This window comes from Podarcis bocagei, assembly GCF_964188305.1.
Source record: "Podarcis bocagei genome assembly, chromosome: 8".
Taxonomy (NCBI): domain Eukaryota; kingdom Metazoa; phylum Chordata; class Lepidosauria; order Squamata; family Lacertidae; genus Podarcis; species Podarcis bocagei.
This window is the reverse complement of record NC_138133.1, coordinates 64,654,021-64,681,629: the sequence shown is the minus strand read 5'-3', so window position 1 is coordinate 64,681,629 and position 27,609 is coordinate 64,654,021. Positions and strand designations below refer to the sequence as shown.

Here is a 27,609-nt window from a genome sequence, read left to right as displayed (position 1 = left end):
AGAGGTTCTCCACACCTGCTCTAACCCACAGGTTATTGTCATTGGCAAATACCTTGTGGTGGGAGATTCCACAACTTAATGACATTTTGCATGAAGAAACACTTTGTTTTTGTCTTCCCTGAATCTACTGCCAGTCAATTTTAGTGGATGACCACAAATTGTAGTGTAGGAAGAGAAATGCATATCTCCACTTATTTCACACCATGCATACTTTTGTAAACCACAGTGATAGCTTCCTTGGCAGAGGAAACGGATGTTCAGTGAAACCTGCAGTCTAGAATGATGCACTCCAAACACAAGTTTGCCTCCTCAGCTGCTATTTGTGATGACTAGACATTAGATCCCAATTTGAATCAGGCACCAGCTGTTCAGAATCAGTTATACACAGGTTCTTCTTTGAGAACTTCTTGTCCAGGGAGAGTAGTGGTTGCCCTAAGTATGATTTGGCTTCAGTGAACAAGACAGTATAAAATAGCTGGAGCTACTGGTAACTTACAGCAAATCAAAATAGTAAAAATTCAGCAACCCAAATTATGCACATTCAGCATGACTGGAATTATGCGAAGTTGATTAGATCTAATTAATTCAGTGTGAGTAGTCTGGCCTTGAAGCTAGCAACTAATTCTAATTTGTCCATTTCCCAATTTATAGTAAAGAAGGAAATACACTGGCAGCAGACATTTTTTGCTACCGTGTATTAAGACTTATCTCTGCTGCTAAGAAGTTTAGCAATCATTTTTTTAAAAAGAAAAATGGAAAAAGTTACAGGGCTGCAAGCTCTAATCAGCTACTCAAGTGTGATTAATTAACTTAAGCTTTAACTGCAGATTACTGTTTGAACATTTCCATCCCAATTAATTGGTAGGGTTGGCGATAAAGGCTGTGGAACTCAGCCACACATAGTTTTAAGGGCCACAAGCAAGCCACTGTTGAGATACCAGCTCCCTTTATTTGCCAGATTTTCTGTGCAAATTTGCTTGTTTCATGTGGGTTTAATTTGCAGCTCCTGTGCAATTCAGCTCATGGCATCACCAACTGAACAGTATGCAGTCTCCTAGATGTTAATCTGCTAGTATCATTTTTTCCTCCCAAAGGGCCACCTGACAAACTCCCGCCACCAACAAGACCTCTGCCAACAGTGCCCCCACATCGTTCTGTCCCTCCAGCAGATCCACGGAAGAATGACAGGCCTAAACCTCCGCGGCCACCCACAGGAGACAAGCCTTCTTACCCTGGAGCCAAGCCCAACATCTGCGATGGAAATTTTAACACTCTAGCCATTCTTCGCCGGGAAATGTTTGTTTTCAAGGTAGGAGGCTGCTCTTCTATTGTTAGATTAAGTGACAACATTTCTGCCTTTTCGAAAACCGCCTCTCATTCATCATGCCTCTGCTCCTGAGTTTTCTTGCTGTTCTAAAGTTCAAGAAAGAAACTAGAAAATAAACACCTGAATGGCTTAAATGTCTAAGAGAGGAAAGGCTGGAGTCTTCTATTTTGGGGAATGAATTAATGTCAGCGGAAAGTTGCAATGCTTCAAAATTTAATGGTAAGTAAATGCTGAATGCTGTGCAGAGATAAAAAGGCATAATTCAAGTCATGAATAGAAGCTAATAGGGATGATTTTGTTGGGAACTTAGCCACTTCCAGGCTCATTGCTGTTATTGTGTTTTCTTTACAAGAACCCTGTAATTTAACTTTATAATTAGATCAGTCCCTTTATAAAGGCTGTTTGTCATTGTGCTACGGTTGCCTTGATACATTTTTTTTCCTAGTGGAAGCCTGTGTTATAAGAGGCCCTTCACAGGTGTTGTGGGCTTTTTGTGCTGTTGCTGCTCTTTGGTTGGCTCGGTTGTCATATTGTTTGGAGATGCATCCATATGGTGACATCCTGTGGACTGGAAAGCCTTTTGGACAGGCACGGTGGAGCAAAGATTTCACTAATGATTCAAACACAACAAACAAAAACAAATCTCATTACTGGAAAAGAATATCGATCTGGCACACCATCCTGTGATGTTGCCAAAATATATCATTCAGTACGTTCAATGAATTTTCTGAGGGATAGTGTTCTGCAAATTCTCCATATTAAGCGTAGGAACATAATCTACATGATTTAGCTGAAAAATCCCAATGTGCCCACCTACCTAAAAAGGTTGGTGACTCTTTTCTACAATGAATGTTGATATACTCCAGGAAGTATGGGAAGAGACTTTGTCTGAACAAAAGAAAGAAGAAAGAAAGAAAGGATCAGATGTATGAATGTTTGTCTTCTTCCTACTGCCTGAAATTCTGTTCTCAATACCAATTCAATGCCACCCCTTGGAGGGTTGGTTGCTTCTTCTCCATAGAAGTAACCTTACATTGGCAGTGTACATCAAGTGGACTGATGGACTTGCATCGGTACCTTCCGCCATAATCCACAGCCAATGGTGATTCAACACAGGTGATTCTGCCATTTTGCATAATATGTAACAGGTCTCATTGCAAATGTGTCAGCTTCAGTGATAACATCTCAAGAGTTAAAGCATTTGGGAGTTGATTAAATTGAAATGCTTTAGGTAACTAAGCATTACATAATAGTGCCACTTAACAGAATGTACGTCATGGTTTCCTGTGGTTACTCCTTTTCACAAAATAGATAACTCGTAGGTAGGTGATTCTATATAATTTCATTTCAGGTATTCAGTTGAAAGCATAAAAAGCATATTTTCCTTTTTTTAAATTGTGAATTCTTTGAATCCCACTTCTAAGAGATGCCCCAACTCTTTGAATCATCTCCTCAAACATTTGTGTGGTTTTCTTTGTAGGGCCTTGTGGCCATCCATCTTTGTGAATGAAGCAGAAAGGTTAAGGAAGAATCTCATTTTCTAAGTTGACATTAAGCAGGATATTAAAATACCTACCTCTTTGTTGCACCATCCATCTTATGAACAAAGGAACATGCCCTAATTTGTTTTACACACAGCTAAATTATTCAGTGCATCACTAATACTAATCTTATTCCTTGCCTATGCCTGCGACTTTAGACAAAGAGATCAATTGTAATTTCTATCCAGGTTCTATCTTTTAATTATAAAATAATAACAGTAGTTATTAAGGCAGACTAGTTTCATTTGACTGATTATGGTATACAGGTCTACTAAGAAGTAAGCCCCATTTAATTCAATGGAACTTTCTGCCTGGGAAGGGTTCATGTGAATTTACCTTAAAATGGTGAATTTATTATACATTGCATGCAGTGAATTATTGCAACATCCTTTTTTCTGTACGGATGCTTACATAAGGGATAGTTTTTCATGAGGGTGTTGAGGCACAGCACATTTATCCCTCCCATTTATCTCCTCTGCCGTAGCCACAAAAAGGAGTTTGAAAAGCTTTCGCTTCTGATTTCAGGTAACCACAGTTTTAGGTTCCAGATAGCATTTTGACAGCTATGCCTAGTATGCCAACTACAGCTGGCCATGGTGATTGCACTGGTTACCTTAAGACTCTGTTATTTCAATGTGCTCTATGTGTGGGTGTCCCTGGTCCTGGGCAAGAAGCTCCAGCTCCTTCAAGATGCTGCAGTTAGACTGTTGGTGGGCCCCACACATAAAAGCTTGCAGAAGCTGCTGCAGAGGAGGGCAACCAAAATGGTCAAAGGCCTGGAAACGATGCCTTATGAGGAACAGCTGAGGGAGCTGGGCATGTTTAGCCTGGAGAAGAGGAGGTTAAGGGGTGATATGATAGCCATGTTCAAATATATAAAAGGATGTCACATAGAGGAGGGAGAAAGGTTGTTTTCTGCTGCTCCAGAGAAGCGGACACGGAGCAATGGATCCAAACTACAAGAAAGAAGATTCCACCTAAACATTCGGAAGAACTTCCTGACAGTAAGAGCTGTTCGACAGTGGAATTTGCTGCCAAGGAGTGTGGTGGAGTCTCCTACTTTGGAGGTCTTTAAGCAGAGGCTTGACAACCATATGTCAGGAGTGCTCTGATGGTGTTTCCTGCTTGGCAGGGGGTTGGACTCGATGGCCCTTGTGGTCTCTTCCAACTCTATGATTCTATGATTCTATGGTACCAAGGCAAGTTCAAGGTTCTTCTATTCATTTACAAGACTCTTAACATCTTGGGTCCAGGATACTTTAAGTGCCTGACTCCTTATATCCCCAATTGGTCACTGAGATCTTCAGAGGATCCCTCATGGCCCAGATGTGTGGCTTGTATCCACCAGGAGCCATGTGTTCAGTACTCTGGGCCCAACTCTGTGGAACCCCTGTTGAGATCAGAGAGGCCTCCCCACTCTTGAATGAGCAGCACCTAATGAGAAGTTTTATTTTTAATTTCAACAGGCATTTTAAGTATGTTTTCTGATCTTATGGATAACTGATTTTAATTTTTATTGTAACTTTTTAAACCTTACCCTACCTCACTTAAGGGATGCAGGTGGCGCTATGGGTTAAACCACAGAGCCTAGGACTTGCCGATCAGAAGGTCGGCGGTTCGAATCCCTGCGACGGGGTGAGCTCCCGTTGCTTGGTCCCTGCTCCTGCCAACCTAGCAGTTCGAAAGCAAGAAAAAAGTGCAAGTAGATAAATAGGTAACGCTCTGGCAGGAAGGTAAATGGTGTTTCTGTGCGCTGCTCTGGTTCGCCAGAAGCAGCTTAGTCATGCTGGCCACATGACCCAGAAGCTGTAAGCCGGCTCCCTCGGCCAATAAAGCGAGATGCGTGCTGCAACCCCAGAGTCGGTCACAACTGGACCTAATGGTCAGGGGTCCCTTTACCTTTAGCTTTACCTTACTTAGAGCAGGTGTGAGGAATCTTTGGACCTCCAGTTGTTGCTGAATTAGAACTCCCACCAGCCCTAGCAAGCCTGGCCATGGGGTAAGCTAAAGATTCCCCACACCTGGCTTACAGACTGAGGTGTGAAGCAGTATGTAAATAGTTGAGATAGATAGATAGATAGATAGATAGATAGATAGATAGATAGGAGGAAAGAACAATAAATTGATACCATTGATTTAAAATACTGTATGGTATTTAGTTACCTGATAAATGGTCATAATGCACAACTCTGAGGTGGTATTCAGACCTATTGAAATTGATGGTCCTAACTTAGTCAGGTTCATTAATTTCAGTGGTTCTACTCAGAGTAAAACTTAGTTGAATATCACCCATAGTTGTCTTTTTGTGCCTGTTCAGTTATTATATACAATTCTACCAAATTTATATCCAGCATAAGTTCAAAGTAGTACTATACATTTAGTACTATGCATTTGTTTTTATTTATTTAACAACATGTTAAATGCTTGACTGTAGTCTAACTTCTAAGTGGTTTGGCGTGAACTCAAACCATGAGTGTTTCAAATTACCCAGGAGGATGGTGCTTGGTCATTATTTGCAGATTATGCAGAAGAGCAGGTCAGTGGCTCCCTGCTTGGATTGGGGTGGGATGCTATACATTATCTTTTGGGGTGGGTTTCATTGTATATAGGCTAGGCTACCCACTTCCTTTTTATTCCAACTTTGAAATTGTCTCTGTTCCCTTGCTTCCCTCTTCGAGTACTGTTCAGTCTATCCATTTGTCTATCAGTCCTTCTTTCAATGTGCTTTTGGTGGTTTTCCATTTTACTTTGTGAAGTGATTTGACTGAGAAACAATAGCTTGTTCCAATGCCACTCAATAAGTTTCATGGTTGAGTGGGATTTTGAATCCAGGCATTGTAGTCGCTTAAGTTTTACTCAGAGTAGACCCATTGAAATTAATAGACCTAAGTTAGTTTTGTTCATTATTTTCAATGGGTCTACTCTGAGTAGGACTCACATTGAATGCAGGCAGCCTCAGGGCTCCTAGCAGATTAAATCTAATGTGCACACTGGCTTGCCTATAGAGTCCTGCTTTATTTTCCCCATAAAGAGTATTCTTTGGCTAACGACAAAATATTTTGTGAAGAATTAATATGTGCTCCTTCAGCAATTCAAGCAAAATATGTTTCCTATCACTGCAGCTGTCAAGAAACATTGCAACGTCTTTTTTCCTGCAGCGTAAGACAGGCCAAATTTGACTTTATTGCGGTGAAATGGTAGCTGTCGTCACCTCTGCCCATTAGTTTAGTCTGCACTATCTTTCATATGAAACTCTGTGCATGTAATTAAAATTCCATTTTAGATTGAGCATTAACAGCAACAGCCCTATTAAACTGAAGGGAAAGGGGGTAGAGAGAGAAGGTATCACTGCAAACAATATGACATTAATTGGTTTTGATGAATATGCTGTTTCTCATTAGCAGATTAGTAATTTCACTATAAAGGGATTTGGGGATAGGAAATTAAAGATTAAGAATGGAGGATAAAGTGGCATTGAGGAGGGAAGGAAAAGCACCAGTATTTTATTATTATTGTTTCTAAAGTGATAGGTATTTATTTATCCCATACCTCTTCAAGATTGTTAATAGAGCTGTCTTGTGATTGCTTGCCTCTGTGAATGTCTGGCCTGTCAGTAGAAGCCTGGGAAATTTCTACAGAAGTATGTTATTCAAATAAAAACTTTGGATTCCAGTAGTGGAGCAGTACATTTTACTGCTGAACTGTGTGGCAGTTAGAGAGAAGGTCAAAATTGCACAGAACGCACACGTAAGCGGGTTTTACAATTAGTAATCTTTTTTTAGAATAATGAATGCAAAAGTGAAATAGAATCAGCTGGACTTTCAGCGGGCAGTCACCGAATGCAGCCATGAAAATTAAATATCATACCTTAATAATACAGTTATAGTTGCTATATATAGTTTCACAGAAACAAACCACAAATTGTCCCACAGATTATCAAACCATGGTTAATTTCATGAAAGCTTCCCCCTCCCCTCACCTGCTCCCCTCAGACTGCCTGATATCTTGAGTACCTAATACTGACATCATCTCCTTATCTGCCTAGACAAACAAGGCAGGGAGGTTTCCTTGGGAATTTGGCCGAATGTTGCCTTCACCAGCCAAATATTACCTTGGAAATTCTCCCCACTTTCTAGCTCCAACATGGATAGCTAGACTGCCTCTGTTCTTGGGAGGATTCGTTGTAAACACCCCTTCCACTGCTAATATATATTGCCAGTGTGACCCCCCCCCCCAAAAAAAAGAGTCTGGAGTTGCATGCTGTGAGAAGCTTTCTTTTCACACGGAGTCAGTTTGTGGCATCAGTACAGTTGCGGAAAGATCCAGGAAGGGCTGCACTGAAACACATCTGGAGTTTGTTTGCAGCTCTCTTCCCTGCCCAGTTGCATCCGCTGTTGAAATGATGGACTCCACACAACACCAAAGGCACCAGGGGTTTCCTCTTAAAGCAGAGATGGTCTCAACAGTTCAAGACCTACCGGTGTGGTGAGAGCCGGTGTGGTGTAGTGGTTAAGAGCGGTAGACTCCTAATCTGGTGAAACGGGTTCGATTCCCCGCTCCTCCACATGCAACTGCTGGGTGACCTTGGGCCAGTCACACTTCTCTGAAGTCTCTCAGCCTCACTCACCTCACAGAGTGTTTGTTGTGGGGAAGGAAGGGAAAAGCAGATTGTTAGCTGTTTTGAGACTCCTTCGGGTAGTGATAAAGCGGGATATCAAATCCAAACTCTTCACTATTCCTGCAGCCCTGTTGCTCTTCTGGAGTATAGTTTCGGAGATTGTAGCAGCTGCTTGATGGAGAAGAGCAGGGATGTCCAACCAGTAGATCGCAAGCTACCGTTAGATCCTGAGCTGATCCTGGTAGATCACAGGATCCTTACCGTGTACAAAAAGTTACAAGAAAAAAGCTAAAAGACTGTGTGCAATCCCCACCCCCCAAAAAAGTGCTCAACAACCCTGCGCACTCCTAAAAAAACCCCTGAATAACTCTGGGGAATCCACCCACCCCTCGTATGCTCTTCCTCCCTCCAATAACAATGGATAGAACACTGTCAGTTTTTTTTATACTTTTTATAAAAGTATATAAAGGTAAAGGGACCCCTGACCATTAGGTCCAGTCGTGACTGACTCTGGGGTTGCGTGCTCATCTCGCTCTATAGGCTGAGGGAGCTGGCGTACAGCTTCTGGGTCATGTGGCCAGCAGGACTAAGCCACTTCTGGCAAACCAGAGCAGCGCATGGAAACGCTGTTTACCTTCCCGCCGGAGTGGTACCTATTTATCTACTTGCACTCTGACATGTTTGCGAACTGCTAGGTTGGCAGGAGTAGGGACCGAGCAACGGGAGCTCACCCCGTCACGGGGATTCGAACGGCCGACCTTCTGATCGGCAAGCCCTAGGCTCTGTGGTTTAACCCACAGTGCCACCCGCGCCCCTTTTATAAAAGTAAATACTTTTATATTTTTTTATACTGATCACAGTCTCTTGGGAGTTGGACATGCCTGGAGTAGAGGACAATGTCGGAGGGAGAGTTAGTGCTGACACTGCCAATAGGTCAGTGGAAGATGACAGAGGTGGGAATACATCTGAAGGCAGCCCTCTTTAGGGAAGCTTTTAATGTTTGGCAGACTATTGTATTTTAATATTTTGCTGGAAGCCACCCAGAGTGGCTGGGGAAACCCAGCCAAATAGGTGAGGTATAAATAATAAATTATTATTATTATTATTATTATTATTATTATTATTATTATTATTAGCATGGGATTTGAAAACAGTGATAGAAAATGGCTACAGACGATAGTTCTTAGTTTGGGGTGAAATTCTGGTTAGCATTAACCATGATTAATGCAGTAGAGAGACAAGGCAAAGTTCAGTAGAATGTGGAAATTTGAGGGACTGTTCTAAGAGATTTCATCCTGCACCTGGTTTCTAGTCCCTTAATTATGAGATACAACAGGTATCTACTATTAAAGTATTATACTACTATTGAAACTGGATATATTTTTGTTGCACAAACATTTTGTATCTTAAACCTAATTTTGTTGTCAGTTGTTTTTAGGCTACGTTTCCAGATCACATTGAGACTCATGTGAAAGGCAATTCAGAAATTAATAGAAATAATAGACAGCTCCACAGAAATCCATTTGGATTCCTTTAGCAGGGGCTACATGCACAGACACATGTCTAGCAAAGATCAAAAGGTTAGCTGATGTTTTATTCGAAGGTGGTGCTTCTGCATCCCCAAAGGTCTGTGTAATTAGTCAAACAAAATCGCTCTTAGTATAGATCAAATGTAGATCTCATCGAAAATATTCTATATTCTTAGGAATCAGCTTGCTTAAGGGGCCTAGGGGAAAGGTTGCTTTCAAATCTGTTCACTGCATGAACTGATTAAAAATATTCTGTTGGCGGGAGAACAAAAAAAGTGCATAATTGACAAAAATAATTACAAATATTCACAGCGAGGAATAATCTAAAATTACACTGAGACGTTTCTTCAGGTTTTTTTTACCACAAACAAGTGTTATCTTGTAGTATTAAAATACATTATAATGGAACCAAGGGGAATAATTGCAAGAGCACGTCAAGCAGAAGGCTTAATTAAATTTTCTTGTTACTACAAAACGATAGCCTTTCAACTAATTTAGGTAGACATTTTGAGAAGCAATTGGAATTGCCTCTGGAAGCACTCTAGGACGTGTAAGTAACAGTAACACTTCAGGGTTTTTACACCCTTGTTCTCTTGGCTTTTCCATTCAATATATTAGACCCTAATACTAAATACATTGATTAGAGAGGAAGCCGCCGTGGTTTATTCAGAAGCTGCATTTACAGCCATGATATCTGGCAGCTTCTTTTTGAGTGCTTCAACCCAATCACACAGGGAGTTGGAGAATCTGCAAGACAACCCCAGAGACCACCAGGAATAAGGTCTGAACTAAAGTTCTCAATGGAGAACTTTCTGCTCAAAATTCAAGGGAAATTATTTTTTTCCAAAAAACAACAACAAAAAACAACAACCTCTGGTGGGGACGTTCTTTTTAGGAAGCAGCAAAAAATATATATAAATAAATAAATAAAAATATTCAGTAGGCTTTCCCTTAGCAGCAGCAGAAATTGACAACCTAATATATTTTGCTGTTTCCTCTGGTAGTGGCAGCAACATAACTTTGCTCTGTAAAGAAGCTCTGTTCTAGGAGCTTTGGGAGAGTGGTGGCAACACCTCCTAGCAACCACTACTATTTCCACAAATGCTGTGGTACAAAGCGAAATCATTCTGGTGGGGAAAATGGTAGCTAGTGGCTGCAGAGAAGATGTTCACTGACACTAAGGAAGAAGTCCTATCCTACCCCTTCGAAAAACCCATAAAAAGATGCAGAACTGCTGCTGCCACCGACACTGAACCTCAAGAAATTTTGCTCCCACTCTGAAAAATCACTAACTCCACCCCTTTATTGAATCACTTGATAAACAGTAGGCACCCATTCCTTACTCTGTAATTTTGGAGACCATTTACTTTCAAGAAGACTGGGGTCTGTAAGAGTTTCCTCAGTGCCTACACTAGAAAATGAGTTACATCTTACCATTCCTTATTGCACATTTTGAAATTTCTTGAAATCCCAGTCCTTCCCAAATTGATTTATTCTTTGTTTTCCTTGTCTTACCATAAGTCACATCCACACCATGCAATAAAAGCACATGGACTCCCTGCCATAAAAGAAGAATCATGGGAACCGTAGTTCACCTCCCACAGAGCTACAATTTCCAGCATCCTTAACAAACTACAGTTCCCAGGATTTTTTTTTTCGGGGGGGGGGGGGAGAAGCCATATGCTGTCAGGAGCCGTCCTACTCTTGAGTAGGACCCTGGTAGAGACACATGCCCAACTGGCATGTTCTCTCTCTCCTGGTCGATCGTTCGGGAGCTTCAAAAGCTTTCTTCTGCCCGAACATCACAGCGACCAATGCCAACAGACATCAACACACTTAGGGATCCGCAGAATCTGCACAGTTAGAGTAACAGACCTCAGTAGCTCAGCATTTGGCTAATCTACGTTTATTTACATATACACACTCAGAGCATCTTAACTCAGCTCCTTCCTCTTCAGCATCAAACAGCAAAGAGAAAGAACAAAAGACAATAGTCCCACTTCATAGAACACAGTAACACAAACATCCTGTCTCCATCACTTCCCACTCTGTGGAGTCAAAACACACACCGTCATGTGATAGACAACAATCTCATGACTGCAATTACGGAGCAGGAATCTTAACATATGCTTTCAGTGCATGATGTGGATGTGACTATAGTGTCCATGTTAACTTCTGCTTCTTAATATGGTATAATTAATATGGTATAATTAATTCTGCATGGTTTGCCCTTGCTCTAGTTGCATTTAATTTTGAGTTTTAGATAGCACTATTTTCTGTACAATGTGCGGTGCTGTTTTGTTTTTGTTTTCGTGGGCTGGCATGGAAGGGAATGGCCTTTGACCACTGTTAGTCTTCATTTAGTTGTTGTGCTTGTCTTGTTGCATTTGGAAATATTGCAAGCTTCAGACAATTCCTTCAGAACAGCATCTTTAATGGTGTTGCTTTCACTCCCTTGGGAACACTTCTCTAGTTTCAGTTGCATTTACATCTGAATAATACATATGGGCATGTACATATTTCTCGAAATAGTATAACACTATAATACGTTTAGCTGTAGAGGTATTATCCCTATTTATGTTAATTAATCATGCTCATTCAAAGATGGGAGAGGACTTTTGAATGAAAAATAATTTATTAGAGTACCCCTTACATAATTTGGAGCAAATATTCCTATAACTGGATTTTTTCTTTCTTTTTAAAGCTTGTAGTGATCATAGAAGATTAACACAATTTTACAAAACATAAGCTTGATTAGAAGACGATATAAGAAGATACAAAAAGCTTGGTTCGTAACATCCCATCACGCTTGGCTGGAAGTGAAACTCTCCTCTTGGAATCCAGTTAATCCCACACTCTGTTTTCTATGTCTTTGTATGTGAGCTGTACAGTGGTACCTCAGGTTAAGTATTTAATTCGTTCCGGAGGTTCGTTCTTAACCTGAAACTGTTCTTAACCTGAAGCACCACTTTAGCTAATGGGGCCTCCTGCTGCCGCCGTGCCGCTGGGGCACGATTTCTGTTCTCATCCTGAAGCAAAGTTCTTAACCCAAGGTACTATTTCTGGGTTAGCGGAGTCTGTAACCTGAAGCATCTGTAACCTGAAGTGTATGTAACCCGAGGTACCACTGTATATTTTTGGGGTTGGTGAGCGCCCAGTGGAAGATGGGAAGGCACTGATAAGTGTGAACAAGCAGATAGGGATAGGAATTACGAGGACAAAGGCTTCAGAGGTCTATTTAAAAACTCTTCAGTAAAATTACTGTTCTTTCCTTCTTTACCATGCAAACTACCCTAACTGGCTGGGGGTCCAAATATCTGAAGAATTGCATACTCCCACACCTATGTGCTAAGATAACCTTTCTTTGTGTTCCATTTATAGGAGAAATACATTACTGTACTTATGTACAAAAAAACACGGACCTTTTCTGTGGTGGGATGGATGAAATAGTATTATCGCTGAAACTTGTTATTTGTGTTGCTGATTAATATGGCCATAGCCCAGACTTTGGTAACCCAGAGCTCAGGTAGATAATTACCTAGATGAGCTCCATGAATGATACACTGATATACAGAATGGCATTTCCTGAATCCATTTCCTGGAATGCCATCCATAGATTATTACTCCCTTAGCTTTGAATTAAGATACTTTAAAACAGTTGTCAGAAAATGAAAACCTTTTTATTGAATCATGGCTTTTTATCCACTCCAGCATTGAGAAGGAGTATCAGGCTGGGCAATCAGGTCCTTACGAACAAACAATATTGCTATACAGTGGTACCTTGGTTTACAACCATAATCCGTTCTGGATGTCCGGTTGTAAACCAAAACAGGTTGTAACCTAAGGCGCGCTTTCGCCTATGGGGCCTCCAAAAAAAATGGGTTGTAATCCAAAAAAAAGGGATACACACTTCTGGGTTTGACGTGGTTGCAATCCAAAATGGTTGCAAACCAAGGTACTACTGTATCTCATACACTTAAAGTGTTATCGACAGTCCAATGGACAATTCAAGTTCTGAAACAACTAGCTGTGCTGTACATTGTTATGCCATTGATGGGAAGTAATTCCAGGCCATGTTTTCTCACATTATTGATGACCTCGTAGGGATGTTGGTTCTCTATATTTCTTATTATCATGCAATGATAATCAATGTTATCTAGGCTACTTGGGTAAGTCTCGTTGAACTTAATGGAACTTACTTCTGACATACAGCAATGGATTATTGTATTCATTGTCCATAAGCGTCAGCATAGAAGTCAGTCTTCAATTTAGGTTACATGGGTTCAAAGTTCGTATTGTGAATTTGTAAGATTTGCAAGTTTCATGGAGTAAGGACCAGTTTTTTATTCATTACTTTATAAAACAACATATATACAAATAGCATTACACAGGTAATAAAAATTACACGTTTCCATTTTTAAAAAGTCTGTAAAAGCTGTTGTTGTAGTTGATGATGATGATGATATACTGACCAGCTATGTAGAAAAAATGAATAATGATTTCATATTGAAAGTATTGCAAAAATAACACTGATTAACTGGAAGCATAGCAGGTGTCTGATTGTATGATTGCGTGATAGTTCCTATTTAGTTTCCATATCTATATTCGCAGCATGACTAATCCTCAAGTATGTAACTATACTGAATATATATTCTTAGAAAAATAGAAGTACACAAGCATTTTTAATAGATTGGTGCTACTGAATTGCAATTTTGTTTCATTTGGATGAAAATAGATATTTTTAGATGGCCTGAGTTTCTAAATCCAAGACTTAAAAATTCAGTTCTTTAATGAAATGTGCTGAGTTTTTCATACTAGGGTTCCAACAAATTTGCAGGACACAAATTTAGAAACAGGGAACCCAAGATTAGATTGTTGGTGGGAAATAAGAGAGAGTGGGGTCCAGTGGTTTAGGAGAGAAATAAAATGGAATGATGAACATGAAAGGCTTCTTATCTGTGGAAATAAAAAGGAAAGGAAAAAGCTGGGTCTGTAAAGTGGCAAGAGATGGAAAAAAGTAGGTACAACAGGTAGAAGGGGGAAGAAATAATAGGACATGCCACTTTGTGCTGAAAAGAGAGAAAGTTTCAGGGTTTCTTTGCTTTAGTTTATTCATCCTTAAACAATATTAATGATTACAAATCACAAATATATAAAAATATATGTGTGAAGAGTATAAATGACCAAATTAGAAAAGCAGGTGCTAGTATCGATATCAAAATTGTGCACACCTTTCCAAAATTCAACAAAGACATCACTCGATTGTGGTGTAGTGGTTAAGAGTGGTCATCTCGTAATCTGGGGAACCGGGTTCACTTCCCCACTCCTCCACATGCAGCTGCTGGGTGACCATGGGCCAGTCACACTTCTCTGAAGTCTCTCAACCCCACTCACCTCACAGAGTGTTTGTTGTGGGGGAGGAAGGGAAAGGAGAATGTGAGCCGCTTTGAGACTCCTGAAGAGGAGTGAAAGGCGGGATATCAAATCCAAACTCCTCCTCCTCCTCTTCTTCTTCTTCTTCTTCTTCTTCTTCTTCTTCTTGTCACAGATCTTTGGTTTCTGTTGCATTCCATCTCAGTCAGGCAATTTCATTCATTATGATAAGTGCAAAACCACAGTCGTTTTTGTAGTTGTGGTCTTGGTATTCTTGGGACGTCCCTGTTTGAGGGCTATGACTAGTTCAGTTGCTGCATCAAACTGTTAAATGTTATACGACATACTCTGGGTATATTTAAATCTTTAAACTTAGTTAAATTCCAACAGCATTGGGGGGTTTTGGGGGGTTTTTTTTGTTCCAATGTTAATGCATAGCCAGTCACCCTCTAGATGTCCCTTTTAATTTGAATCTGAAAGGTCTGAATACTCAGGCAAGATCACCACCTATGTAATTCGTCTGCTGGCACTAAGCCACAGTTCCGGCACTTTCTCGCATCTTCTTTCCCCTCTCCTCTCTCCCCTATGAGCTTAGTAGAGGAAAGGTGAGATATAATGTCATCACGTTGTGCATTTCCTTCCCCCAGCAACTGGAAGGGGATTTCAAAACATGATGATGCTATGTCCTGAATGTTACACGAGGGAGAGGAGAAAGAGATGTGGTGGGACAACTGGTTTTGGTGCTGAGCACAGCTTGGTTGCAATGTATAGTCCCAGCCTCAACGGGCAGCACCCCATGCTCCTGGCTTCAGGATGCAGCATGCCATCTGGACCACAGGAAGCATCCTAGAAAAAGGCAGAGACTTCATGCTCCAAGACACTTTAGGACAGCCTTTCTCAACCTTGGATCTCCAGGTGTAGTTGGACTACAACTCCCATCATTCCTGACCACTGGCCCTGCTTCTAGGGATGATGGGAGTTGTAACACAACAACATCTGGGGACTTAAGGATGGGAAAGGGTGCTTCAGGAGGAGGTAGCCTGTTCATGGTGTCAGCTATGAGAGTTGTTTAGTCTGCACAGAATGATGTGTCTGCAGGGTAAGAATTGGACCTGCTGAAATAGTGCAGCTGATCCCCTAAATGGACTTGTATTGAATGAAAACAGGTGCAGAATGGTCTTTATCCCCTCCCAGCTTGACTCCTGTTGTGTTGGGTCATGCTTCTAATGAACTAACAGGCAGTGGTCCATGACGGCTGCAGGTAGCTAGAAAAGCTATACCTGCAGTTATCAAATGAATGATGTAATGTGTGCGTTCCCCATTGCTGTCCAGTTCTTGAATCACTTACATTTACACCCTATTTACTTCGAAATGACTTCGACCATTTCACTGCTTTAAAGATCCAATTGGCTTTGTGAGATTGCAGCAACAGAGCTAATGTTCTTTACTCAGGTTCCTATAAAAACCAAGCAATAGGAATTTCAAAGACCCACTAAAGCTGTAGCTAGTAGAGTTGGCATTTTGGAGACTGATTCTGAATACAAAGGCGAGTCCTTGACTTAATCTTCAATATTATTTCCTTTTATATGTCCCCGCCTCTATTTTATAGCCAAATAATACAGTCTGATGCCCCCAACTCACATCAGATTGGAGTGTTTGTGGGATTGTACCAGTGCCAGCTACCAGGCTGGGAATCAGTGCAGCCACCATTATTTATATTGGCTTTTAACAAGACAGGTGCAATAAAGATAATTTAGATGGGATTCTGCAGAATAAAACTGTCCTGATTGTTCACAGAAGAAGATTTTGGCATCACAAATACATTTTTTGAGTCCCTGGAGTCCTTTGGAAGACCCCTTGTAAGCTTACTTTTTTTTTAATCTGTTTGCATCAAGAATCACATTATGAATGTAATTATGTCAAATAGTCTATTAGATTTAGCACTTTGAAAACAAACATGGCCAATTCAGAGCACGGCACATTGTCTTCATTCTGGGTGCCCATCACTCTGAATGGTCACTGCTATTGCCCAGATAACTGGGGCATCGAGAAGAGCATGCTACCTCCTTCTCTTCCTATGTAATATGAGACAAAGTGTTTGCTATGTTTGCAGGCCATGAAATCAGGCCTTCACCCTGGGTGATTTACAAAGAAGATTGCCAAGTCATGGGTTTGGTTTAGCTCAGACTTAACTTCAAGCTCGCTTCATTCTGCAGTGACCCCCAGCTTGTATAATGCTCTCTTCCAGGGATGCTCACCTGACTCCCTCATTATATATCTATATGTGCCAGGCAAAAACATTCATCCCAGGCCTTTGGCCAATTAAACAACCTATAGCTTTCTAAATTGACTAATTCAGCCAGCTAGCCCTGGTGATTATCTAATGTTTATTAGATGGATTTCCCCTAAATTGATTTCTGAACTTTGAATTTTATTATTATTCATGTTTTTATACTGTATTTTATGCTGCTTTTACAATTAAGTGTTTAAAATTTGTTGTTAGCCGCCCTAAGCCTGGTTTTTTGAACTGGGAAGGGCAGGGTATAAATAAAAGAATAATAATAATAACAACAACAACAACAACAACAACAACAACAACAACAACAGAAGTGCCTGGCGTGCTCTGGTCCATGGGGTCACAAAGAGTTGGGCACGACTAAACGACAACAAAATTATTATTAATGGGGTGGGGGTATTGTTTTTGTTTGTTATTATGGTATGCATTTTTGTGTTTTTTAAACCACCCTGTGATCTTTGGACTGAGGTTTAATAATAATAATAATAATAATAATAATAATAATAACAACAACAACAACAACAACAACAACAACAACAACAACAATAGTACCACCTGAGTTGTCAATAGCCCAACAACTTGAAGACACTCCTTCAATTCTTCAGCTCCCTGCTGGCTCCATACTTTGCTACTGCTGTCTCCTCCACCTATTACTGACTCCTCTTCTAACTCCAACTAAGGTATGCTAACAAGACCCTGCCAGCCAGTTGCCAGATACTTCTCTTATCAGTGGTTAGGAGGTGATAGTTGGGTGGAGGGAGCAGCAGAGGTGGCAAATGACAGGTCCAGCAGGGAAGGGCAAAACCGAAGGGCTTCAGCTTGCATTTGTTTGCTGGTACATCATCAGGTTTGAAGGTAGACTTGGAAGGGCATCTATGGAACACAGTCTTAGTTTACTGTGATGTTATCTCATGCATCTCCAGCCTTAGGAGCCTTTTGGCTTCTACTATTAAAGCAAAGGTGGCACAGCTCTGCACATGACTTTTCTGAAAAGAAGTGTTCAGAGTGATGATTATTTTTGCGGGCAGGAAAACCACCCAGCTCTGACCCACTTACCAAGCCTAGGTTGCTATAGCTTTATGACACAGGCTGCTTTTTATTCCGCGAAAGCAGAATACAAAGATTCTAAGGTACTGGTTTATAAGAAAGGGGGAAATAATCGGTAGGTGTTCCTGGTTGCCTATGAAAGGTGTGGACAAATAGACTAAACATGCTGACATGTTAATATTTGGAATCGGTTATGATACGTCAGCCAAACCGTAACTGATTTTGCTAAGAGACATCTTTTCTGTGTACAGGTATTCCCTTGTTTTTCAATTCTCCTGATCTTACGTGGCCTAATTTGCAAATAATACAGAAGCATGGTTGTTCTAAGCAGGTATTCAGTTCAAACTAATAAAATGTGGCATTTGGCTGAATATGTAAGAGTTGCAGAGTCTATTGGCTGGGATAAAGGACACTGGAGTGGAGGCAGTGATGGTTGTAATATATACTGAGCTGTTGAATTCTTTCTGGCCTTGGGGAAGTCATTTAATTTCTTTTCACTCCCATCAAACTCAGACAAAAAAAAAAATGAATTTTAAAAACCCACAACAAAAACAAAAAGGAAAGAGGTCTACTGAAAAGAGGTCCTGCTGAACAAATTACTGTTGTTTAGGAAAGTGTTTGTCCTAGAACATGGTAGCTAGCACAGATGCTACCATTGCTGCTATCTTTTGACACAAGGGAGAAATGTAGTACAACGTGGTTAAATGTCAAAATAAGTCTGGTTTCCCGCATTCAGTGCAAGATTGATTCTTTGACTGCATATTTATTTAATTAAATGCTGTTAAATGTTTGATTGAAATATTGGTGCGAATAGAGCTTTTGTTTATGTTTTTTGAAAATTGCATTTTAGCACCTGCCTTTTATTTGTCATTGTGCTTGCATGATAGACCAGCAGACATTATAATGGCTCTTCAAAACGTCCATGTGGAGCAGACCTAGGGGTCACTTACATGCAATCGGGGGGAAACACTCAAAGGGGCTTTTCGGAGATAATGTTTCTGGCTTAATTAACTTAATAAACCTTCTCAACTGCTTAGATCTGTGGGATTGGCCCTTTTACAAGTTCCACATAATTATCATTACACACTTGCAAAGGCTCCATATTTTAGCGTGGCATCGCCTACACTTTAGAATTCCTCTTCCATTTATATTAGGCTAGTTCCATAACTGTATTGTTTTTGGTGTCTGCTAAAAACTTTTTTATTGTTCCAGCAAGCCTACCTGGGCCTGTAATTTTGACACATGCATTTAATAGGTATGTGTTTTAAAATTAGCATTTTAAAATCTATACCTTTATGGAACTTGTTTTTTCTGTTTGTTTTGTATTTGGTATTTTAAATGAATGTTTTAGGTACTTATTGTAAACTGCATAGTGGTCTTTTGTTCTTCTTGTTGTTGTTTAGTCGTTTAGTCGTGTCCGACTCTTCGTGACCCCATGGATCAGAGCACGCCAGGCACTCCTGTCTTCCACTGCCTCCTGCAGTTTAGTCAAACTCATGCTGGTAGCTTCGAGAACACTGTCCAACCATCTCGTCCTCTGTTGTCCTCTTCTCCTTGTGCCCTCAATCTTTCCCAACATTAGGGTCTTTTCCAGGGAGTCTTCTCTTCTCATGAGGTGGCCAAAGTATTGGAGCCTCAGCTTCATAATCTGTCCTTCCAGTGAGCACTCAGGGCTGATTTCCTTAAGAATGGATAGGTTTGATCTTCTTGCAATCCATGGGACTCTCAAGAGTCTCCTCCAGCACCATAATTCAAAAGCATCAATTCTTTGGCGATCAGCCTTCTTTATGGTCCAGCTCTCACTTCCATACATCACTACTGGGAAAACCATGGCTTTAACTATACGGACCTTTGTTGACAAGGTGATATCTCTGCTTTTTAAGATGCTGTCTGGGTTTGTCATTGCTGTCTTTGTCCATGGAGTTTTCTTGGCAGGGATACTGGAGTGGCTTGTCAGTTCCTGCTCCAGGTGGATCACATTTGGTCAAAACTCTCCACTATGACCTGTTCATATTGGGTGGCCCTGCACGGCATAGCTCATAGCTTCTCTGAGTTATTAAAGCCCCTTCGCCACGGCAAGGCAGTGATCCATGAAGGGGTTTGTTCTAGTAAATGGTATATAATTTTTGTTAAATAATAAATAAATTAAATAATATTTTGTTGAGCCAGAAATTAGCTCTATCTCTTAGTCTGTGCGCTTCAGAGTCCAGCTTCAGCACTTCAGTCTTTGTCTGTTTAAACTACTGTTCCCAACTGCATCTGTAAGCTGAGAAATGTGATGTAACATCTGTTTACTAAGTGGGCTCAAACCAACATTAAACCACTGTTTCAGACATAACGGCTGCGTTCAGATGTCATGCACTGGGAAACAAAGCAGGGAAACATGGCATGACCCATGGTTTGTTTGAAAGATGGAAACTTCAACCTATGATTTCAAATTCTCTTATTTCAAACAAACCATAGGTAGCCTTAACCACAGTTTGTCAGTATGGGCAAAGCAGTGAACTGCAGCTAAGCAAAAATAGTAGTGAATGCTTCCAAACAACTGCACTAGAAGAAATGTGCAGCGAATATGCAAACCCAAGGATCACCCAGACTTAGTCGCATCAAACTAAATTCTGGTTTAGCATGATGCCTGAATGGATACAATGGGAACAAACCAGGATCGATCCACTGGCAAAAGGGAGAAGAAAGCACCTGGATCCAACACTTATACCCTCCTTAACAAACTATAACTCTTTAAGCCAGGAATGTAACATTCAAACTGAACCAAAGTGTATCAACATCAATCTGTATTTTAATCATTATAAATATTAGGCAGAGTCATTACACACTTTTCACCAGAGTGTAAGAGAAAAAGGTTCACAAATGTTAATAGGAATCCAACAAAGGACATCAATTCAATGCTTGGTGGAAAGCTGTAGCAGATTTTAAGGACATTAATTTTTCTTTTGGGATAAATGAAGAATTGAGTCCTCAGACTATAAGAACCTGGAAGAGAAATTTCTACACTATGGAAGATTTTCCAAATTGCTGTTACAAAGTCTGATGAAATGGGGATTTTGGGGCTACAGATTAGTTTGGAAAGCCCATATAAGGCAGAAGTGAGTGAAATTAGATAAGAATGCGTAGACATTACAAGAACATTAAAAAGGGAATAAGAGTAATAGCCACAGTGAGGAAGCTAGATACTTTCAACAATATGAAGATGCAAGAACTATATAGCCTGAGAAACAAAAAAGAAGAATGTGTTTTTGGACTATTTACAAACCTTATAATTTTCCGATTGACCTAAAGTTTTCAAGAAAAGGTGTACAGCTGCTGTTAAATATTTATCATGTTTAGCGTCATGTATCTTCTGCTATTTCTTGATTTTTTATTGCAATGGTAACAAGGGGGAAATGGAAGCATTATAAGGGAGTTGGGTATGTTTAGCCTGGAGAAGAGGAGACTGAGAGGAGATATGAGAGCCATCTTCAAATGTTGAAAGGGCTTGACATGGAAGATGGAGCAAGCTTGTTTTCTCCTGCTTCAGAGTCTAGGACACAAATGAAGTACAAGTTACAAGAAAGGAGGTTCTAACTAAACATCGACAGTGGAATGGACTCCCTTGGGAGGTGGTATACTCTACTTCAATGGAGGTTTTTAAACAGAGGTCAGATAGCCATCAGAGGTTTTTAAGCAGAAGTTGGGCGCATTAGTTGAGATTCTTGCATTGTAGGGGCTTGGACTACTGTAGATGAGCCTCAGGGTCTCCTCCAACTCTACAATTCTATGATATTTTATGTTTAGTGAGAAGCTTTTTCACAGTAAAGCAAAATGAAATGCTAACAAACAAGTTGTAAAGTGTGCTTTTTATGCCCATAAACTACAGAGAGTGCTTAACTGAATGTGGCTTCCTGTCGCCTTTTGCCCATATTGCGACTTCCCTGTATTATGCTGTCCATAGATATAATTTGTGGCACGGTTTGTGCTGCATAAGTTCTTTTGGAATGGGAGCATTGAACCAAAGCAATATTTTCTGTCTCCCTCAAATATAGTACCTATTGCACAAAAGCAGTACCCAAGGTGCCACTGATCTTGCATTTTGTGTTTTGTGGGCAAATGTGTTGGTATATTAAATGAGCATTCAATAAACAGAAAACCAGTAGAGCAGCAAGCCTTTATGGACATAAAGAACATTGTATTGATTTGCAGTGGTCACGGGGAGTTAATAGACAGAATGGAATTCCCTGCACTGGAACCTAGCCATGACGCTGAAATCAAACCAGAAATTGTCAGGAGGCCTGTTAGAGGTTATGAAAGAAAGCACTGCACGTTTGCATAAATTACTAGAAGGTTATACAAAAAGTCTATATAGTGCATATATTTATTAGCATAATATCTAAATAAAGTCAGTAACATGAAAGGTATGGAGCATGACTGAGACCAAGGAATTACTGTTATGGTTTCCAAATTTATTCAGTTTGAATTTGGATTAAGCTGCAATGGAGATTGACCTGAACTGAGGTAATATCCACAAAATGTTTAAATCACAGTTTGTGGGTTCTGAATCTTTTCTCAAGATGTACTCAACTGCTTATTCCACAGAACATCTAGAACTATGCAAAATCTATATTTGGGGCCAAACAACAGATGATCTGTGAATAAGATCCATGAATCTGCCTTCAAGGAGGCAGACTGGGAATACAGTGCTTCAGTAGGAGAATTAACCTTTTCCACCATGACATTTACCCAATGAAAAATCTGGTTGGCATCCGCCCACCTCCCCCAGCTGCTGTTTGGAGATACGTGTCCATATACAGTTACAGATTCCATATGTACATTTCTCTCTACACATCCCAACTGGCCCAAGGAATATAGCAGTTGGAGGAATGATTTTTTTCATTGGACAAATTACTGAGGGGGAAGAGAAATCCCCTTCCCCATAGTGGTAAAGTCCCAAATTGAATTCCCCTCAGCACAGCTGCCACTAAAATCCTTTAAAGATATGCACACTGTCCTCTTCGTGGGCTTCATCCCATCACATTTGGCCTTTAGTCCTCTGAGTGGACATGCAGGCTTTTCCTTTGTTCTCCATAAGGAAGTGGAGGGAAAAATAAAGATGTTTTGGAGCATTAAATTGTTCTCTATTTTGGCACAGCCTTCACTGTTTAAGGTCAAAAAGCATAGATTAAATATAACTCCTTCTTCTGCCTCACTTCTAAAGTAGATATTGTCAAAATAAAATAAATACTTTACACACACATCAAGAAATAACTGCTGTGCAAAATTGCCCTCTGTTTTTATTCTTGAAAGACCTGGTTCTTGAAGCATTATATTAGCGTGAAGTCTGTGCCACAGCTCTCTTGCTGATGCATATGCAGTACCTTGAACAGAAAATTAGAGGCTTTCAGTGTTGCGCTGCCACTGTATTTCAACGAATCTTTTGTCAGTGGTGATTAAAAAAAAAGAAATACATAGCATGATAAAATTGGATTCAGCTTCTTAGTGTTTACTGGAATGTACCAGCTCTATGATTTTCTACTGCACTGAGGCTTATATTCAGAAAGGGCGGATGTCAGAAAGATAGATAGGTACCTTCACGACAGGTAACGTGTAGGTTGATGGGTTTTACAAAACACCAGAGCTGTCAGCGTGACTGTTGAGCGCCTTCACTAACTTCAGATGCTTGAATAGGGGGCAAGGAGGGGCAGCACTTTCTGATAGTATTCTTTTTGACATGTCAGCTTCTAGCATCCCTTGAGTATGTTATTTCATGTTGTCAAATTGGCGCCGGGTAAGGAAGTTTGGCCCGTGTCCATAAACTTCAAAGCTTTAGGGAAATATGTGGAGAACTATGGCATCCACATAGATTGACAGAAGTGGTGTGGTAGGTTTTCACCTCAAAAGAACATGGTATAATGTTTTAGTGCTGTAACTGTGTGTTGTATCCATTGTTAAAGTCATTTACAGTAATGTGATCTTGTGCACTTTGCAACACCCCTCCCCCCCCAAAAAATCGCTTATACTATCATTGTTCTCCTGGTGAATGTCTTTTGCCTATGGAATACCATTGCACAAGAGAATTCGTAAGCAGGTTGCTGGTAACTTCATTGCAAAATGGATTGTACAATCTGTTGTGCAGTGAACTATTGCATTGGATTCTGGTGTCGCATTAGCATCCACTAATGCTAGAGCCCTTTTGCTAGCAAACAGAGATACAAACCTAAGCTCTGATTTAACTTGTATTTTTGGGTTGTGCTGCCAGTAATTTGTTTGGTTTATTACTTTTCTATTAAAAAAACAACTTGTTTTAGTGATCTTAGTTATTTCTCTGTTTGGGAACTATTTAACATAACTAACTACTTCATAAAGTTGTGCAGTCCTGATATATGGGCTTTCATGTAAAAGAAAAGCTCATGCTTTGATTTTTCTACAATTCCTTGTGATCGGATTTTGTATATACACCTTCATTCACAAAGAGAATGTTACTGATATTCTCCAGCCATACATTCTGTCATATTCTCATCCATTGCTCCCTTTCCCCACTTCCTTCTTTGACTACTGGGTATTTATTTTTTTAAAGCTACCTCATGCATATGTTGATATTGATTGCAGTTGAGGCTTATTGTTCTTGTTTTTATAATGGATGCGTTATTTCATTTCATTTCACTTTATGTCATCTCACTGTCCATATTGTATGCTGTGTTGTAAGTTGCCCTGTCCTCTGATCTGTAGTTAGGATAGGGTGTAAAAACTCTCTGTAATAAAGCACTGCTTCCTTCAAAAAAATCTCAACTGTTCATATATAAACTGAAGACATCAATCTTTCAGTAGGGAGAAAACAGCATTTTCAACATCTCTTTTATGAATGTGAAATTCAACTGAGTATTGTGAACTGCCTTGCTTCTTGAGTTAAAGATCAGACGGCTATGGAAGAAAATTGTGGTCTAATGGAGGTAGAAATAAATATCAATCCTTTTCAACAGCAATCTGTTTCTGGCTTGCATGTTTTCACGTCATATTAAATATAAATGAACTTTGTGTAAGAGAGAAAAAAGGAGGAAAGGAAATAATAGCACCAAACCTAATCTTTAGGGATGACAAAAAGGAATTTGCCCTGTGAGACTTACCACTGCGTCATTTTTCCCAGAGCAGCATCTAGTCCCCCTTTGATTGATGACACCTCAGAAACTTCCTCTGCAAACTGTTCTAGGCATTTGTTAGTGTCTGAGTGAAAATGTGCTTCCTAATGCCCATTTTGAACAGGCCTTCCCTTAACTTTACTCCCTGGCCTCATCTTTTGCCCTTAAATAAAATTTTAGGTGGTTGACATCTGTGATTTGAGAAATGCATTTCAGTTAGGCATTTCTAGAGATCTGTTTCCCAAAGAGAGAATTTAATTTTTCTGTTTGTCTTTTTTTTTCATCTTTGAAGTTGAGCAATTAATCCTAAAAATTGCTTTACTGTCCCCCCCTCAAGTGCTGCAGTAGATCTTACAGCCCGGAGTGGCTCAAAGTAGAAAAGGGTAGCCTAACAAGCCACATAAACTTTATGATGTGGACATATGAGATATGCTTTAGTTAGCAATGGATAAAAATTGAACAAAACTCTCTTGAGATTTTCAGGATTTCTGATTATGCCAAGTTTTCATACTAGCAATCTTCCCCCAAGAAAGAAGTCCTCAACAGAGTTTTGTTAACTTTATACTCATCACTAACTAGAGCATCTTTCACACCCAGACACCATAAAGTTTATCTGACTTATTTGGCTTCATAAGAACTGAAGGTGGCTCTGGAAGGCCAGTCTAGTCTAGCATCCTGTTCTAACAGTGACCAACCAGATGCCTATGGGAACACTGCAAAGAGGACACAAATGCAACAGCACTCCCTCCATTTGTGATTCCCAGCAACTGATATTAGTGTAGATTGGACTGGAGAACCAACATCCCATGGGCTAGATTTGGTCTGCACAACTGTTTGAACCAGCCGGCCAACATCTCCTGAGTGCTGTCCCTCTTCAGCAGCAGTCCATACATGATCACAAAAACGCTCCCGTTGGGAAAGCGTGTTCTCCCTAACAGAGAGCACGTGTTGCGGTTGGGGTAACAAGCCACCTTGCCATGACTAGGCATGATTTGTGAGAGACCCAAGCCTCCTAAGGGGTTAAGATTGGGTTGCTGGGGCAGTTTTGTTGTTGCCAAATTTGGAGGAGGGGTTAGAGTCTTTAAATACAGGGGCCAGACGTTAGACGTCCTCTTGGCCGTTTTGCATCAGATCACCCGCCCTCCCTCCCTTTAATGGGATGGTTCTACGGTTCGCTTGACCTTGCTATGCCTGTCATGGGGTCGTCCGCCTTGGTGCGGGGGCCTGGTAGGAATTTTGCCATCTGGCTGATTGGCTGGTGCCATTTGGTTTTCGCCTACTGCGTAGCAAATCGTCACAACTTGTAAGGTTGGCGGTTAGGCATTGGTTAAATTGGTGCTTGGAGGGGTAAGTGCCTATCCCTCCAAATGATGCGATGGGAATTCCGTTAAAGGAATCCAGGGGCTTGCCATTCTTTCGTCCTTGTTCATGGAGATGGACTTGGGCCGTGCAAGCCCCACAGGAACATGAGGGTGAGTAGTGGGAGATTGATGCCCGACTTCACTTCTCACCCAATACTTGTTTCCCACACTGGCTTCTATTGGTGTCCGGAATGCCAGCTCTGTCCCTGAGGGCATGGACAGATAGTCATAACCAATGCCTAAGCAACCACTCACATTTTTTGTACTTGAATAAAGTTGTGGCCAAAATTATGCCAAAAAACTTAAACAAAAATTGATGTGTGAAGTGTGAATTTTTTGGGGGGTGGCAATTGTGGGACTCAACACGCAACTCCCACTTCATGTAGTAGCAGAAAGGAGATATGGGTGGATCATTGCAAACATGATCATGAGCTCCCTGTGTTGGGAAAGGTGAACAGCAAGGTGTTGAGAGCCAACACTTCAAGGTGCCTGGATTGGTTCGAAAAGGAAAATCTCACTCTTCACTACTGCTAATCTGCTTCCTGGTCTCCTGAGAGGGGACAGATCACAGGGAGGGAAGTTCTAAGCAGCTGCTCCTGGTGATCTCTTACACCTGTTGCCCAGCTGATTCGGAAACAGATGAGCAGTGGCAAATGGGCTTGTGTGTGTGTGCACATGCATGAGAAAGTGTGGGGTGATCCCACACACTACCAGCTTTGTCCATTCTCATCACCATCATGTGGAAGGCTGGCCACAAGGAAATGCAGAGAAAAGGATCTCCTATCCCTGATCTAGATGGAGCAGTGGGCTGGCTTTGTATGCAGCAGTGTTCTTTGTGCCATGAGCAACCAGTCTCGGGAAATGCAGGAACCTTTTGCAGAGAGGAAGGCATGTGCAGTACAATATTTCAGGGCTTCAGTTTAATTTGTGTCAGGTTACTAGTGATTATTCTTAGCACTTGTGCTGAATCTTGGATTTGTGAAATAAATAAGAAAAAGGGCATCTGAAGATGTGTCACGTATTTTTTCCTGCGCTGCTGAAATTTACCCATATGTTTAGGATGAAGGAGCAGAGCAGTTGGCTGGCCTCAAGGAAGACTTGAGCCTGGAAGATTGCCTTTGTTTGTATAAATTAAAGCACTAATAAAAAAGCTAAAGTCATTTAGGAAGGAGAAATACATTAGGTAAATAGCAGTAATCCATTAAAGAATAAGGAAAGAACAGCCATGTAGAAGAAGAAAATTGTCTTTCAGTTGTATAATTATAGCTGCATTTAACGTAGTACTGTAAATCCTGGAAGATAACCAACCAAATAGTGTTCTTTTTTTTCTTTTCTTTTCTCACTTACAAAGATGAACTGCTTTAGTGTTGATGCTGCTTCGCAATTTAAC

General features: G+C 40.6%; 1 protein-coding gene across 2 annotated transcripts in view; it reads left to right on the top strand.

The window, feature by feature from the left end:
• MMP16 (matrix metallopeptidase 16) overlaps positions 1-27,609 on the top strand; it is a 189,036-nt gene that overhangs the window by 121,333 nt on the left and 40,094 nt on the right. For both annotated transcript variants that reach the window (XM_081204666.1, XM_081204667.1), the window contains one exon: positions 1,095-1,309. In XM_081204666.1, the coding sequence (XP_081060792.1) occupies positions 1,095-1,309 (215 nt within the window). The remainder of the gene's footprint in view (positions 1-1,094; positions 1,310-27,609) is intronic.